This window comes from Harmonia axyridis, chromosome 1, assembly GCF_914767665.1.
Source record: "Harmonia axyridis chromosome 1, icHarAxyr1.1, whole genome shotgun sequence".
Classification (NCBI taxonomy): Eukaryota; Metazoa; Arthropoda; class Insecta; order Coleoptera; family Coccinellidae; genus Harmonia; species Harmonia axyridis.
Genome location: NC_059501.1, coordinates 37,991,727 through 38,008,268, shown reverse-complemented (window position 1 = coordinate 38,008,268; position 16,542 = coordinate 37,991,727). Strand labels below are relative to the sequence as shown.

General features: G+C 33.6%; 1 protein-coding gene across 1 annotated transcript in view; it reads right to left on the bottom strand.

Annotated features, from left to right (window-relative positions):
• LOC123671400 (cartilage oligomeric matrix protein) overlaps positions 1-12,668 on the bottom strand; it is a 56,550-nt gene extending 43,882 nt beyond the window's left edge. The window contains exon 1 of the mRNA XM_045605236.1: positions 12,458-12,668. Within this exon, the coding sequence (XP_045461192.1) occupies positions 12,458-12,533 (76 nt within the window). The 5' untranslated portion in view covers positions 12,534-12,668. The remainder of the gene's footprint in view (positions 1-12,457) is intronic.
• Between the last annotated feature and the right edge of the window lie 3,874 nt (positions 12,669-16,542).

Here is a 16,542-nt window from a genome sequence, read left to right as displayed (position 1 = left end):
CTTATTACATGTTTGTAAGACTTTTAATCATGCTTTCATGAAATCTTACAAGGAAGTTAAAAAAGAATATGACGAATTGTTGAGAAAAGAGAAAAGCAATAAATTTAAACAGCATATTCTAAACTCTGACAACAAAATGAAAACCCTTTGGAGAACAGTTGCAACAATTAAGAATAATTCTAGTAAAGAGATTCCTGCAAATCCCACTGAAATGGCACAAAAATTCAATCTGCATTTTGCAACAGCAGCTGAAGAGAAAATAAGTCACCAAAAAAATATACCATTTCAACATGACCTCGAAAGAAATGATAATAAATTTAATTTCCACCCAATAACAAAGGAAGAAACATTGAAATTAATAGGAAGGCTCAAGAATAAAAACAGTTCAGGAATAGATGATATTCCAATGAAAACTGTAAAATTCTGTATGGAAGAGATAGCAACTCCACTAACCTATCTCATTAATAATTCAATGAAATATGGTGTTTTTCCGGAACTTTTGAAGCAAGCCCTCATAAAGCCAATATATAAAAAAGGTGAAGAGAATAAACCCGAAAGCTATAGACCTATCAGCATACTTCCTACCTTCTCAAAAATTTTAGAGTTGGCCATCTGTGAACAACTAGTGACTTTTCTCATGCAGGAGAAAATCCTGAAATCATCACAACACGGATATGTGAAGGGGAAATCAACAACTACAGCCGCATTCGAATTCATTCAAAATGTACTTAATGTCTTGGAAGACTCCAAAGTAGTGATTGCCCTATTGCTGGATCTATCTAAGGCCTTCGACACTTTAACCCACGATTATTTATTGACAAAAATGGAATACTATGGAATAAGAGATACAGAAAAAGAATGGTTTAGATCTTACCTATCTAATCGTAAGCAAAGGGTCGCTATCGATGTAAATGGCACAAGAACTATATCTGAAGAAGCATGCATACAACTTGGTGTTCCACAAGGGAGTATCCTTGGTCCTGTACTCTTTATCATCTTCATCAATGACTTATACAACAAAGTTGAACATCATATGATAAACTATGCCGATGATTTCAACTTAACGCTGAGTGCATCCAGTTTCCCCGAAATTTCAAATATTGTTCAAAGCACTTTAGAACAAACGATGCAATGGTTCCAATCCAACAGACTATGTATGAACGCAGAAAAAACATGTGCCATTCTTCTGAAGACTGCTCATTCTGGTTTTGTAACACCATCACAGATCAAACTCAATAACAATAAAGTCGTACTGCAAAATTCTGGACGCTTCCTGGGTCTCACAATAGATGAAAATTTAAACTGGAGCGAACATATATCATCGCTATGCACCAAGCTAGCTTCCATCTGCTACTCACTGGGTGTTTTAAGAAGATATTTAGACTTATCATCCATTAAGATAATCTATCAGGCTACATTTGAATCTAAACTAAGGTATGGAATTGTTTTTTATGGAAGTGGAAACACTATGGATCGTGTTCTGAAGATGCAGAAGAGAGCTGTTAGAACAATTATGCGAATGAAAAGTAGGGAATCATGCAGAGGAATATTTCGGAAAAATTGCCTGCTAACTGCAATTGCAGTTCACATACAAGAGTGCCTTATATTTGTATTCAAAAATAAAAACTACTTTCAGAGTAAAACTACAACAAGCTATAACACAAGGACAACAAAGTTGAAATATCCACAACATAGACTTACATTAACGGAAAAGGGACCAGAATATAGTTGTATTAGATATTACAATAAAATTATAGATTACACAGAAGAAACAACCACCCTCAAAAGATTTAAAAAGCAAATTTTCAAGCTTTTAATACAAATCGAACCATACACGGTAGAAGAGTTTTTGATGTTGATGTGGGGAGCTGGAACAGGACCTCTAATCAGTAGATGTTTGAAATATTTTTTTTGACGCTATTTCATTTCAAGAAGTTATGTATCACATCTCTACTTTACTTGAAATAAAGCTTGTTATTATTATTATTATTATTATTATTTATTTGGGATATCGTCTGTACTGTTGTTCGCATATAGAAGGTGAATTTTCAGTTTTCAACTCTTCGTTGTCAGCTTCATACGAGGCTTCATACAGGTTTTCAAAGTATATTACCCATGTTTCCTGGTCTATAGCATTTATCACCACTTCCTCGTTGACTGGTTTTTCATCTTTCGCAACATGTTCCAAATCTTCTTTTGACCTCCATATAGATTATGCTCCGTTTCAAGAGAGGAGTTTTACCAGTATTATTTTTTCAGTTCTTTGATTGCATTAGTTGATCTGTTTCTCACTCTGTTCTGATCTGTTGTTGATGTATTTTATGTAAGTGTTCTTCTTTTCTCTTGCCAATTCTTTAATTTCGGGGGTGAACCATGAATTATTATTCTTCCTATTTGTGTCTACTGTTCTTTGTCCTATGGCTTCCATGGCACTGTCCTTTATGTTGTTTTCCAATTTTTTTCCAAGCGGCTTCTACATTATCCCTTTCTGTTATTGGATTTTCAACAATTTTCTCGCTCAGTCTTCTTTGATAGAGATATCTGGTACTATCGTCTTTGAGTGATTCTACATTAAATTTGGTGATATAATTGATCGCTTTCTTTTTCTTTGCCACGTGTGATGTGCGGTACTTACATAGAACTAATCCATGTTATGTTCCTACATTTGCTGACGTTAATACGATTACATCAAGTATCCGAGAGGAATGTACACTTTTATTCGAAATCACATAATCTATAACTGATTTCTGGCCCCTTGTATTAACGAAAGTGTACTTGTGTTGTTCTTTGTGGTCAAAATATGTGTTATTCATACTTAGTTCATTGAGGGCAAATATTTGTATCAGCATATCCCCGTTGTCATTCTTCAATTCTCGAATTGAAATCGGCCATAACGAACACTTTGTCTCTACTGGGAATTCCGTCTAAGGTGAGCTGTAGTACGTCAAAGAACTCTTCTTTTTCTACTAGATAGGATATGACACAGTCTAATAAATGTCATTACTTCACTAAGGTATGAATGAGGGTAAATATAGGTATGGTGTTTTTTGTGAAAATTCTAGTTTTCTAGAAAATTCTAGGAGTCTAAAGTCTTGCTTTAAAAAAATCCTTGTTTCAAGTTCTGCAGTTACTAAATATGCGTAAGGAGTTACAGAGTTCCAGAATGGTTGTTAATGTTTGTGTGAGAGATCAGAGAGCAAAGAAAATTCTCAAATCATTCAACAAACTATTTCCTCTCCAACAGAGTTTTTGATGATTGGAATCCTCTTCCGGCTGGGGTGGTGGACGAGGCGACTATGAATGGGTTCAAGAGCCAGTACAATCGGTGGAGAGAGAGTATTTAATTCTTTTTCTAATTTTTTTTTCATTTTCTCATATAGAGATGGTTGGATGAATTCTTTTTATGTTATTGTTTTGAGTGTATAGGTATTCACCTACACTTTCATTGAAGTTCAATAAAAATAATAATAATAAACTATAGAGCCTAATATTTTCGAGCAAATGTGTTGCTCCACTAAGGAAATGGCTTAAAATAAGATAGTTGTATCTGTATCTGAGCAAGAAGACCATATTCGCAAAAAAAACTAGACTGTTTTGATATGAAGGAAGAAATACGATGAGAGATTTAGAAAAAAAAATCGAATTGATTTTTTCAATGATTTACAAGACATTTGCGTTAATCCCTTTAATGAACGCTTTCTTTTTATTGAAAGAGCATACTTTATTATTTCCTTACTTATATGTCGGGAGGCACTGCTCTTTCTCTTTAATTTATTGGTCATATTTTTGAGCATTCGTTAGATATCCGAATAGACCTATAGACCACTATATCATTTCATCACAATGTCTATAATTTTCGAATTTTGAGTCGAGAATGGTCTACTGATGACGAGTCCGGCTGACCAAAAAAATTTCTTTATTCGTTTCCGATGTCCTTCTTTCGAAGAAGTTTTCCTAAGAAGTTTGCTTAGGTACTCATAATAAGATTGTGATATATAAGATTGTGAGTTTAATGGATATTCCTCCTGGGGGATATATCCCCCCCTTGGGTACGTCACTGCATATATTTAATACACTTCTGATGTTTAGTCATAGTTTTTAATTATAGCAGGTAAACTTTCAGGTTTTCTAAGAATAAGAGTAACTCTGAAGTGTCTCACGAACCTCTGATTTTATTTTTGGATGCTCTTTACGCAGAATTATTTCCGGTTGACAGGGATAGTCTTTCACACATTACGAAAATCACGATTACTGACCCAATTTCAGTAAAGCAGTGGTTTCGAAAATGTTCTCTACAGAAAAATATGATGGGTGTCCAATATTCACTCATTCTTTTTAATCTTTTCAGAAAGAAAATACAAAATATAATTCAATTAGGAGTTGAAGACGTGGAATCAGATATTTTTTTAATTTTACACAAAATTCTAAAAGTTTTTATCAGGAGTTTTCTTGGATTCTTTGAGACCTCGAAGGAGCTCAGAGCTCTTGTATGAGTATATATGTTTATTATTTCTGAATAAATTCGAATTTGAATTCGAAAATTCAAGTTGAGCGTAACTAGAGCATGTAAAGGCAAAATCGAATGAATTCAGTTGAACAGTGAGATGTCATTTCCAGTGTCGCGTTGGTCTCGTTCTTGCATTATTATTATCATTACATAATTAATTCGAGTTTTACATATTTTACTCAATTTAACCTAATCCCCATCCCATTGAAATATTTTTAGCTGCATAAAAAGTTTCCAGTAAGGTTTGGTAATTCATCATAATTCGTTTAACTTCAGAACAACGTTTGTGGAAATTAACTTTGAGAAAAATAAATGTGTTCGCGAAGTTCATAGAGCACCTTCTCCATTTCACGTTCAACATAATCAGCCTAGTGAGCAAATATTATGTAGTTTATAATCGTTTTCATACTGATTTTTACTTTTAACGATTCAAAACCACCAACAAGACAAAGAAATGTGCGTACCGCAGATAATATTGCTGCTAGTGTTGAAGATGCGGAAATATCGATAAGTCGCCGTTCTCAACTTGGTGGCCTTTTTGTTCTTCGACTACGTGGATAATTTCACATAAGGATCTCGGCTCGCGTGCCTATAATTACAGCTCGTGCAAGAATCAAAACCAGCGAACATCGTTTACGTCGAAATTTTGCTGCTTAAGCTAATTTGAAACTGGCCGTCATGTCAGGCAGTCATGAATTTTTTTCAAAAATTGAACTAGGTAAATATCGAAGACATTTGGTGTCAATAAGACGGTACAACTTGCCATATAGCGGGCTTAACCATCAACATATTGCAAAATCAATTTGTTGACAACTAAATTTCCAGAAGTGGTCATTTTAACTGGCCCCCTCGTTCGTGCGACTTGAGGCCTCTCGATTACTTTTTATGGGGCTATGTTTGACTCATTGGCTTATGTCGACAAACCAGCAACTCTTTGAGCCAACATTGACGCCATACGGCCAGATTTATTCGAAAAATAGTAAAAAATTGGACTGAACGAATGGACTATATAAGTCGTAGCCGCGGCGGAAATATGCCGGAAATCATATTTAAGTAAATGCCATATCTACTATTATTCTGAATTATAATGATAAAAAATTCATTCCAACAATATTTCTGTCTAGTATTATTTTGTACAGTCCTCAAGCTCTTTACAAAAGTGAATCGAATACAAAGTATAGGAACCTGCAAGTTTTTCGTCTTATCTGGTTTTTTGACTTATTTTTCAAAACTGTTCAGAAAATTTGACACAAGACTCTAGTCCTCCGGAACCGATTGCTCTATCATTTCCTCAAAATGTTTGTATCTTTCGAATTCTGACCCAGGAAAGGTTTCAATCGAGATTTGAGTCACTGATGGTGAATCCCATTTCAAATTCGATTCTTATCTATACGTCAGTTAGGACGTCAACACGGTAAGTCCAGAACAAAAATTCTAGAAACTAAAAACTAAATTTTCGGGGTGGCTAGGATCTAGAATGTCGCAGTCAAGTTCGTTAATGGTCCAAATCTGACTAGGGGTTCCGTCAATATGGCCATTCAAAATTTTGTGTTTCTGTTAATTGAAATCCTTTTGCGAAATTTCATGTTGATCGTTCAGTCAGAACCTCAGATAATTCAAAGAAGAATATCGAAGGAAAATTATCCATTATTTCTGTAACCACAGAACAGACGGATTTTGAGTGTTCATATTAGTTGGCATGAAATCGTGGAGGAGAAACTACTCTTATCAATTATCTTAAATGAAATATGATTACTTCAAACATAATATTATGAAGTATTGGTTTCAAGCTCCGTGCAAAATCTCAACCAGATCACATCATCAGAACCGTAGAAAATTCTAGATGATTATTGGAAAAAAGACTAAATACTCAATATTTGAGTAAATAACTATTTTAAGTTTTGTTCGTAGATATTCACAAGTAAAGAAAATGTAAAAATAATTTAAAAAAAATACTCAATATATCTGTTTGTTTACAAATTCTATGGCACGCTGCTACGTAGAAATATCTGAAGATTCCGAACGCAGTTGCCAGAAGACAAAAAGAAAAAAATGTCTCCACTGAAATTTATATTACCTATGAAAATTCGGGAAATTCGGGAATTCTGTAAAGTAGTGAAGGTTTTCTGAACTACAAATATCGCCACTTCATCACTAAGCAAAATCATATTAACACCTGTGGACAAATGTAAGATAAAGGTTGGATGATATCAAAAATTTCGTGAACATAGGGTGCAAGGGTAAGAAGAGGTTTTAGGTGAAGCAATATCTAATAAGATGATGCTAACCATCGGAAAAATATTTCTGCCCAGAACAACCATCAGGTATTAATTAGGATTAACTCGAGTTTAAACATTTGCTTGTAATAAATGTCTAGTTTATCCCATTCATTCAAAGCTTTTGAGTTAGATGACTACTTTGGTGACACGCGTGTTTCAAAAATAACCAAACGGAAATAGTATTCTAACATTTGCACGTGACACAATAACATCCACAAGGAAAAGTATATTGTTTTGACGGTGTAGTTCTTCATGGGCAATTTGCTATTATTCTAATACAGTATTCATCTCATTGTTTCAAACCATTGATATCTAGAAAATGTGATACCTCCTGCGTTGTTGATTATTCTCAATTGAGAAAAAGTATCACTATAATAGATAATAAAAGAATCATGGATTAACGACAGGTTAATACTAAAGCGAACAACCATCGTGATTTGAATGTTGATAAAATCAACCTAACAAAAATTAGTCAAAGTTCTCACCATGTTTTTTGATTCCTTCTTCGAACTGAGAAAAAAAATTCGAAAATATAGATATATATAAAAAAAGAATATCAAGCCGCAGCGGACTAAGGTTTATTCGTTCCTCAATCCTCAATCAATGAAAAATTTACTAAAATGCATAACTTCGAAACTATGAGAGCTAGAACTTTGTGATAAAAAGTATTGCATCCTCGTAGATTCATTTTCTCAAATTCATGATTTTTCATGTTTCCGAGAATTGAGTTCTTCAAATATTTCCTTGATTTTTTCCCTTCCAAATCGTGTTTTCGTACTAAGGGGATCAAACTGAATACCAAACAACTTTTCTGAAATATTTAATCCAAATAGCTTTGACAGTTTCAGAAAAAATATCTAAATCAATTCATACAGAAATTGAAATCGCTTATCTTAAAGAATGTTTCTTTCCACTTAGTCCTGTTCTATAATGTCTTCTTTCAAACTCAAACTCCTATTCTATACTACTTTGAATTCCAATTCCAAACTATTTCAAATTCTAATCCTGACTCCTCCCTTCCAACTCAAATTCCTTTTCCAAATTCCAATTCCGAACTCTTTCAATATTATGCTTTTCGCCTGTTTATATTTTCTTATCCAACTCCTTACTTCAATTCTATCATAATCAGATTCAACTTCTTTCAAAATAACGTGCGTACATTTAAATTCGTGGTCAAGAGTGCTGTGGAGAAATTAGAGTTGATTTTCTGTGATTTCAAGTAGCGCTTAGCCACCACCATATATAGTTTGCATTTTCGAAGTATGTAAACAAATGTTAGTGATATGTTACAAGCTGAGCGCTACTTGTAATCACAAAAAAACCACTCTAATTTCTCCATAGCACTCTTGACCACAAATTTAAATGAACGCTATGTATATTCAATGTTTTTAAGAGCTCACTATCCGAACCAATCGCGATCATCTCGTCATAATATCTGTAGTGATAAGGTTCAAAGGGTTCAACTTACTGATGACGTATCCGTCCTCAATTCTGTTCGTCCATCCAATGCACGATAACTCCCAAACGAAAAGAGCTAGGAACTTGAAAGTTTCATAGTAGGTTCGTATATCGAATGATACGGTGCAATAATGGGTAAAATACGACTAGGGGTTCCGTAAATATGGCCCTTCAGAATTTTTGCTACTATTTTATCGAAACTGCAAATTCTATCGGAATATGAATTTGAATGAAAATATTAAATGACAATATTAACCCTCAAGTTGAATTTAATGTTGATTGAATGACCAGAAACATAGAAAATTCAAGAAGATTGTCGAACAAACTACCGAATATGTTTCTTAGATTATAGGCTTTGATGTAAAATAACAATTTCAAGCTCCATGCGCAATTTCAAACTGATCACAGATTCTAACGGGTTGATATTGTGTTTGAATATATAGAATTTCTAGCTTTGTTCAAAATTTCGTGTGGATAGAGTAATCAGAACTATTGAGAATTCAAGTAGAATATCGTAAAAAAACCTAATGCTTTGAGGGACACTACAGGGATATCGAAAACCGTTAGAAAGACGTGTGTTGGTTTGAACAGATCCGAAATATCTCTATTGGTTTCCGAGATATCTCGAAAAAACTGAAAATCGAGATTTTATTTTTTTTCTGTATAACTCATTTTTTTTGGAGATAATTTGACGAAATTTGGTTTAATGCCATTATCCAATATAGAGATACTGATGGGGTTTTCAGATTTTTACTGTTTTCCAGTGTTTCAGAGACGCGATTGTCAAGTGATGATTTCACATAACAACTCTTCAAATTTGTATACCTAGACTCGATATTTTTGTAGAGTGTGATACATTATTGAATTCGTTATTTTTTTCTTTATCTCCTCATAACGAAAACATATAACATTAGTTTCAACAGTTCCGACTGAGTTAAAATTTAGCTTGTATTCACATAAAGAATAACAATTCTATATTCAATTTTCCTGCGAAAGCAAAGTCAAGAGCTTTGAGCGTTCCTTCATTCATACGCCAAATGAATTAACGAGTGCTCTTCTCTTAGTATAGGCTGCAGATGAAGGCTATATTAAGAGAATATATTGTCCTAAGATTCTCCATCACTTCTCTGAATTAATAAGACTATTTTTTGCCCAAATATTTTCTCTGAAGCGATCTAATTATTTGTGAGTCAATTGTACAGATGTTCAACTGATTCGAGACCGAGAGGAAATTATAAATGATTCCTAACTATAGTGTGACATTTTAATTCTTCTTTCACTTCATTAGAAGCCTTGAAAAATCTGGACAAAAAGCAAAATATAAATTGTTAAAACTTCAATGGAGGATTTTAGTTTTGTTATTATTTGATAGGTAGGTGGGTGGTCAAAAGTCTGGAAATGGTGAATTTATTTCACGCATAGGTGAAAAATCGGAATTCTGATACTGGGGTAATTTCTCCCGAGGAATCGATGGGCCCAATAGATTTTGGGCCCAAAAGGGCCTTATACGAGATATAAGGCCCAACTTTGAAATTTCAAATGCAAACCCATCTTTTTTATTGCAAATTCGGATTCAGCGGGAGATTTTTCAACCGAATTGGTTGAAACCAAAACTTTTTCGTACATTTTTGGGCCCTACGCAGCTTTTTTTATTCAAAAATCCGGGGACGTTCATTCAGATCAGGATGCAAATTTTCATTTTTTGATACCGAGGTCCTTCGTAATTTTTCTCGTTAAATCGATTGAGCCCATCAGATTCGGGATGCAAAAGGGCCTTATACAAGATAAGAGGCCAACTTTGAAATTTCAAATGCAAACTCATCTTTTTTATTGCAAATTCGTATTCAACGGGAGATTTTTTATCCGAATTGGTTGAAACCAACATTTTTTCGTACATTTTTGGGCCCTACGCAGCGTTTTTGTATCAAAAATCCGGGGACGTTCATTCAGATCAAAATGCAAATTTTCATTTTTTGATACCGAGGTCCTTCGTAATTTCTCCCGAGGAATCGATGGGCCCATCAGATTTTGGGCCCAAAAGGGCCTTATACGAGATATAAGGCCCAACTTTGAAATTTCAAATGCAAACCCATCTTTTTTATTGCAAATTCGGATTCAGCGGGAGATTTTTCATCCGAATTGGTTGAAACCAAAATTTTTTCGTACATTTTTGGGCCCTACGCAGCGTTTTTGTATCAAAAATCCGGGGACGTTCATTCAGATCAGGATGCAAATTTTCATTTTCTGATACCGAGGTCCTTCGTAATTTTTCTCGTTAAATCGATTGAGCCCATCAGATTCGGGATGCAAAAGGGCCTTATACAAGATAAGAGGCCAACTTTGAAATTTTAAATGCTTACCCATCTTTGTTATTGCAAATTCGGATTCAGCGGGAGATTTTTCATCCGAATTGGTTGAAACCAAAATTTTTTCGTACATTTTTGGGCCCTACGCAGCGTTTTTGTATCAAAAATCCGGGGAGGTTCATTCAGATGAGGATGCAAATTTTCATTTTCTGATACCGAGGTCCTTCGTAATTTTTCTCGTCAAATCGATTGAGCCAATCAGATTCGGGGTGCAAAAGGGCCTTATACAAGATAAGAGGCCCAACTTTGAAATTTCAAATGAAAACCCATCTTTTCTTCTTGAACAAAAAACGCTGCATGGGGCCCAAAAAAGAACGTTGGTTTCAACCAATTCGGATGTGAAATTTCCCGCCGAATCAGAATCTGCAATATCTACAAATGATGGGTTTGCGTTTGAAATTTCAAAGTCATATCTCGTATAAGGCCTTTTTGGGTCCAAAATCTGATGGGCCCATCGATTCCTCAGGCAAAATTACTAAAGACCCCAGTATCAGAATTCCGATTTTCCACCTGTGCGCGAAATAAATTCTCCGCTCCCAGACTTTCAAACCACCCGCTATAAATTAACGTGAATATTCTTAAAACGAGTTGATTGAAATTTAGTTATTCGAAGTAATATTTAGCTTATTTACCCCTTACTAGATTGAAATTATCAAAAGCGGTGGCGTATCAGTGAACGCAACAGCCAACAATATTGAGGAAAAAAGGATGTCACTGACTTTTTTGAGGTTTTTCAAATTTTTCAAGACTAACTAAAATTACAACTTTTTGGTCTCCTGTATTTTCTTCATGTCTAGCTTCGTTTTCGAGAAAAAAAATTGAAGACACTCTATTGTATATCATGTTCTCCATGGATAGAATGAGTTAAGGTGACTCACGAGAACGAAGTTCGATATGAATCAAGCACAGGAGATCGAAAAGTTGTATTTTCAGTTGTTTAATCTCAAAAAATAAAAAACTACAAAAAACCAACCGTTTTCTTTTAAACTTCGACGTCCTATACTGGGAAACGACCTCCGGACACATGTTTATAGGACCTTATTTTCTTTAAACTACCTAACGAATCCATCTTTAAATTTTTGTACAATAGTTAGGAATCACACTGTACATGCGGCAAAACTTTTTGAATGACACGTACTTCGTCTTATAAACTCTTTTTAATACGATTGCAGAAATGTTCAAACTCGAATTTTTCTATCGAATAGAATTTTTTCTATTCTACAATCAATGCGTATCTACTAAAAGTTGTTCACTTAAAAAATGAATGATAATAATTGGAGTATTTTTCCAAGTATTTGTGTATTACAAAAATTGTAATATTTTCAGTTGTTATATCTGAAAAAATAATAAACTACAAAAAAACCACCGTTTTTTTAAACTTCAACGCTCTCTGTATCCGAAAACGAAGCAACTGCGGACATATGTTTATAGGACCTTTTCTTCTTAAAACGACCTAACGAATCAATCTCTAAAGTATCGTATCATAGTTAAAAATCATCCTGTATATGCGGCAAAACATTCTGAATGACGCGTACTTTAAACTCTTATAAATATTTATGAACTCTTTTTAGTACGATTGCAGAAAATTTCAAACTTAAACTTTTCTATCGAATAGAATTTTTTGTATTCAACTGAATGTTGGAGTATTTTTCCAAGTATTTCACAAAAATTGTTTTATGTTCAATGAAACAATTTTCGTGAAATGTCATGTCGATAGCTATTATAATTGTCCAACCATGTTCCAGTTTTTATACGAGTAAAAAGAAAAAAAAGACTATAGAAAAAATGTCAGCTACTCATTTCCATTACCCTTCAAAATAATCGCTTAGATCTTCCGCACGCCCTACCTGTGTCCAAGGATACGGCATTCAGGACCACCAAGCACCCCAAAGAGATCAGCAGAGTCGGGAAAACCCCCTTCATGTTGACGAAAGACGCACAACACACCACTTCAAGACGGCATATAGAACGACGGACGGAAGCTGGTGCACGCAGCCGTCTTCTTCTACGAACACTGTGTAGACAAGAATCTCGGAGCACCAGGTCTGGCCTGTGTGATAGTGGGTTTCAAGTCGTTCGACTCGAATCAGTTTCGTCATACGCAAATCCTTATTTGTCTCTTTCAAATTGCACGGACTTTTGTCCGAAGATTTGATACGTCTGGGTATTTGTAATAGATGATTTTGAAGCCTCCTCAATCTCAATTCATATATTTCGAACCGTATCATTAAATTTATAGCTGTCTTTTCAAGGAGATCCTACTATACAGGGTGGCCACTTTTTCAATGGGATTGTATTGGTAACTTTTAAACCATAAAAGTTAGAAGGTCGCTCAAATGGAGAAAAAGTTGCATGCATAGAAGCATTATCAAGCAGTTCAAACAAATCGAAATTATCAGGGCCGGTTATTGAGATATCATGAGAAAAGTAAATTCTGTCATTTTGATTTTTCTTTTTTTCCCACTTTCTTTCAAATATTATCAAAAAATGTTACAGGAATTTTTTATTCGACAGTAAATTGTTCTCAATTTGACGTAATCAGATTTCGTATCCAACGTTTCGTGCTCTCTGGGCCACCCTCAACCTCATTTTTTTCAATACGGACCTGTATATTTTATGACACTTTTCGAAATAACTTTTCACGCTGAATTCAACGATATATCATACAATGTCATTCAAAGTTGATTTTCAGGTGATTTTGACTCTTATCCAATTTTCTTTGGGTCGGATCTGTAGTGAATGCAATTTATCAAAAACTGCTTTCAAGAGACGCGAATACAATGATTTCAAATTTGAATACCAAGCCTTGCAAAACTTATATCGTAATGATATCAAAATAAAGTTCGATTTTCTAATTTGTATCAACGGAACAAATGACAAATCCAACAATAGTGATTTCTCGCGAGATTGAGAATGTATTGGAAGGTATTCAAGAAGACGAAATAAGTTGATAAGCAAATGTATAAGAAGTATGGGTTCCAGAACCGTTAAGTGCATTCTACAAAATGGTGGACATTTCGAACACTTACTTCATTCATATTCATTTACTTTCGAATAATCATTCGATTTTTCTTTCATTAAATGATAATTCGTTTAATTATTATGAATTGAAATATGTAAATAATTATTACTTGTTTCTTGATTTGATTCTGATATGTTCCATTTAGTTCAAGATGAGTAAGTTGATTTTCTCATCGAAATGTATTGCAGGTTGTTAAGTAAACTAAAGGTACCTAAATGTAATACAGATCCGACCCAAAGAAATTTGGATAAGGGTCAAAATCCCCTGAAAATCAACTTTGAATGTCATTGTATGATATATCGTTGAATTCAGCGTTAAAAGTTATTTCGAAAAGTGTCATAAAATATACAGGTCCGTATTGAAAAAAATGTGGTTGAGGGTGACCCAGAGAGCACGAAACGTTGGATACGAAATCTGATTACGTCAAATTGAGAAAAATTTACTGTCGAAAAAAAAATTCCTGTAACATTTTTTGTTAATATTTGAAATAAAGTGGGGAAAAAAGAAAAATCAAAATGACAGAATTTACTTTTCTTATGATATCTCAATAACCGGCCCTGATAATCTCGATTTGTTTGAACTGCTTGATAATGCTTTTATGCATGCAACTTTTTCTCCATTTGAGCGACCTTCCAACTCTTATGGTTCAAAAGTTACCAATACAATCCCATTGAAAAAGTGGCCACCCTGTATAAGAAGATGAATAGAAAAGTCGTGGTGTTTGGCTAGGGTTCCTAAATCAAGAAATATTGTGGGATCAATGAAAGCACTATCAACATTAAACAGTTTGATAACAGAACTCATATAAAATGTCCCAAAATTAGGTTGAAAAATTCAATGGAATATTTTACGTTCAAAAGTATGATGGAAACCTATATCCGAAAAGGCTTCGTTTTCCAGATAAAGGCTGTTGAAGGTAATTATCGGAACACAGTTAGTTCTGATATTTTCCGAGACGAATAGAAAAATGTGTGAGAAAATTTCTGCAATCCTGAAATTTTCTAGCATCTATGGAATGAAATACAACCAGGTCAGGTAGTACCGGGGAAAGGTGTAGGCAAAATGCTCAATTTTCTATTCTTCGAAAATTTTCGGCATTTTGAATATAAAATCTTGGAGAAGGTATGTTTCTACATGAAAAATGTATACTAGCCTTATATCCGTAGATTGCACCGTTTTCAAGAAACCTTCATTTTAAGACTGAGAGCATCTCGAGTTCAAAAAAAATCTTCAAGGAGCTTCTTTAAAAAAAAATAATCTTGCTTCGTTCTCGGGTTACAGTGTGTTTCTGAAAAATGACTGTTTAAAATGTTACGCTATATCTTGGTTTCTGTTCGTGATATGCGAAAAATTCTAAAAGGTTTTTTTCAGTAATTTTAATGGTTTATATGATACCCTTGAAATATCGAAAAAAAGTAATTACCCTTTTCATAAATATAGAGGAGAGTTGTTGTTTTTTGAATTAAACACCCTATATATGACTTGATAAAATTAATTAAATCTTGAAATGAATGAAAAATCTTTATACAAACAAATCTGTGGCTAAAAGAACTGCGCTGAAAAATATAGGGTGTTTCATTTGAAAAACGTCAACTCTTTTCTATATCTCTAAAACCGTAATTAATTTCTATGGTCTATTACGAGTATCATATAAACCATAAAATTACTGAAAAACAAAGGTTCAGAATTTTACGCATATTACAAACAGAAACCATATATTTTTCAAAAACTCGGGAATGAAGCGAGATATTTACGATCTGATTTCTGATTTCCTTTTTTTGTTAAAAAAAAATAAATCAGAAAAATCCATAAAGATTTTCCCTCTAAATCTTATAGTTCTTGAGATACTCTCATATTTCGAATTTGGTCACTCTGTAAAAGATGAAGACAATTTTTCACAATGAAACATGATGGAACATGGATTACACAAGGTTTTTTATTTATAACGCTAATTTTTCATACATTCCTTGTTTTAATGTGTTTTCCTAGATAATGTAATGTTTCAAATTAGAAAAGTGTGCGATGATCCTTTTCCTATTGAAAATCTACGCTACTGTTTTTTTTTCGAGAAAATTATTACATTTCTGAAATCAACAAAGTTTTACTGCATTGAAGATTTCCTGAATTTTTTTTATAGAATAGAATAGAGAAAATCGAGGACAAAGCAAAAACTATCTACAAAAATAAATTGTGGTTTATCATTTAGCAAATTTAAAGCGTTCAATGTTGAAAGAAATGGCTCTCATTTTGAACAATTTTTGTAAATTTTTTTTATGGTTTGAATGTCTGATAAATGTTCTTTCTGAAATGTTCAATCAAATGTCTTCTAATGTCTTATAATAAACTGTGTCAATTTTTGTACTTTCATTCATCACTATAATAGCCTTATGGGAAAATTTGAATAATTTATTTTTGTAAATTTTCCAGGATAGTGTTTGTTTTGTACTCGATTATCTCGAAAATGGTACATTTTATGTAACAAATTCAAGAGACCTTTTTTTAAGTAAAAGCCGCATTTCAGAAATGGAATAATTTTCTCGAAAAAAAAACAGTGGCCTAGATTTTCAATAGGAAAAAGATCATCGCATACCTGTATCTATGCTCTGGATAATTTTGGTGCGAAGATCATTATCAATTCGAAACACTACATTATCTAGATTTCAATCCTTAAAAATTAAAACAATGAATGTAATAATGCTAGAGTTATAGGTAAAAAACTGATTTTTTGAAACTTTAACACCTTGTATCTCGAACACGAAGCTTGTTAGAATACATATATGTTAATAAGAATTTTTTTCCGGAAAAAAATTGTTCTATCTGGCGCCAAAGTTATTGAACTAAAATCATGACCACCCTGTATAGTTCCAGATCAAAGAACGCTGCTTTCCTTCGAAATTTGAATTCAAACAT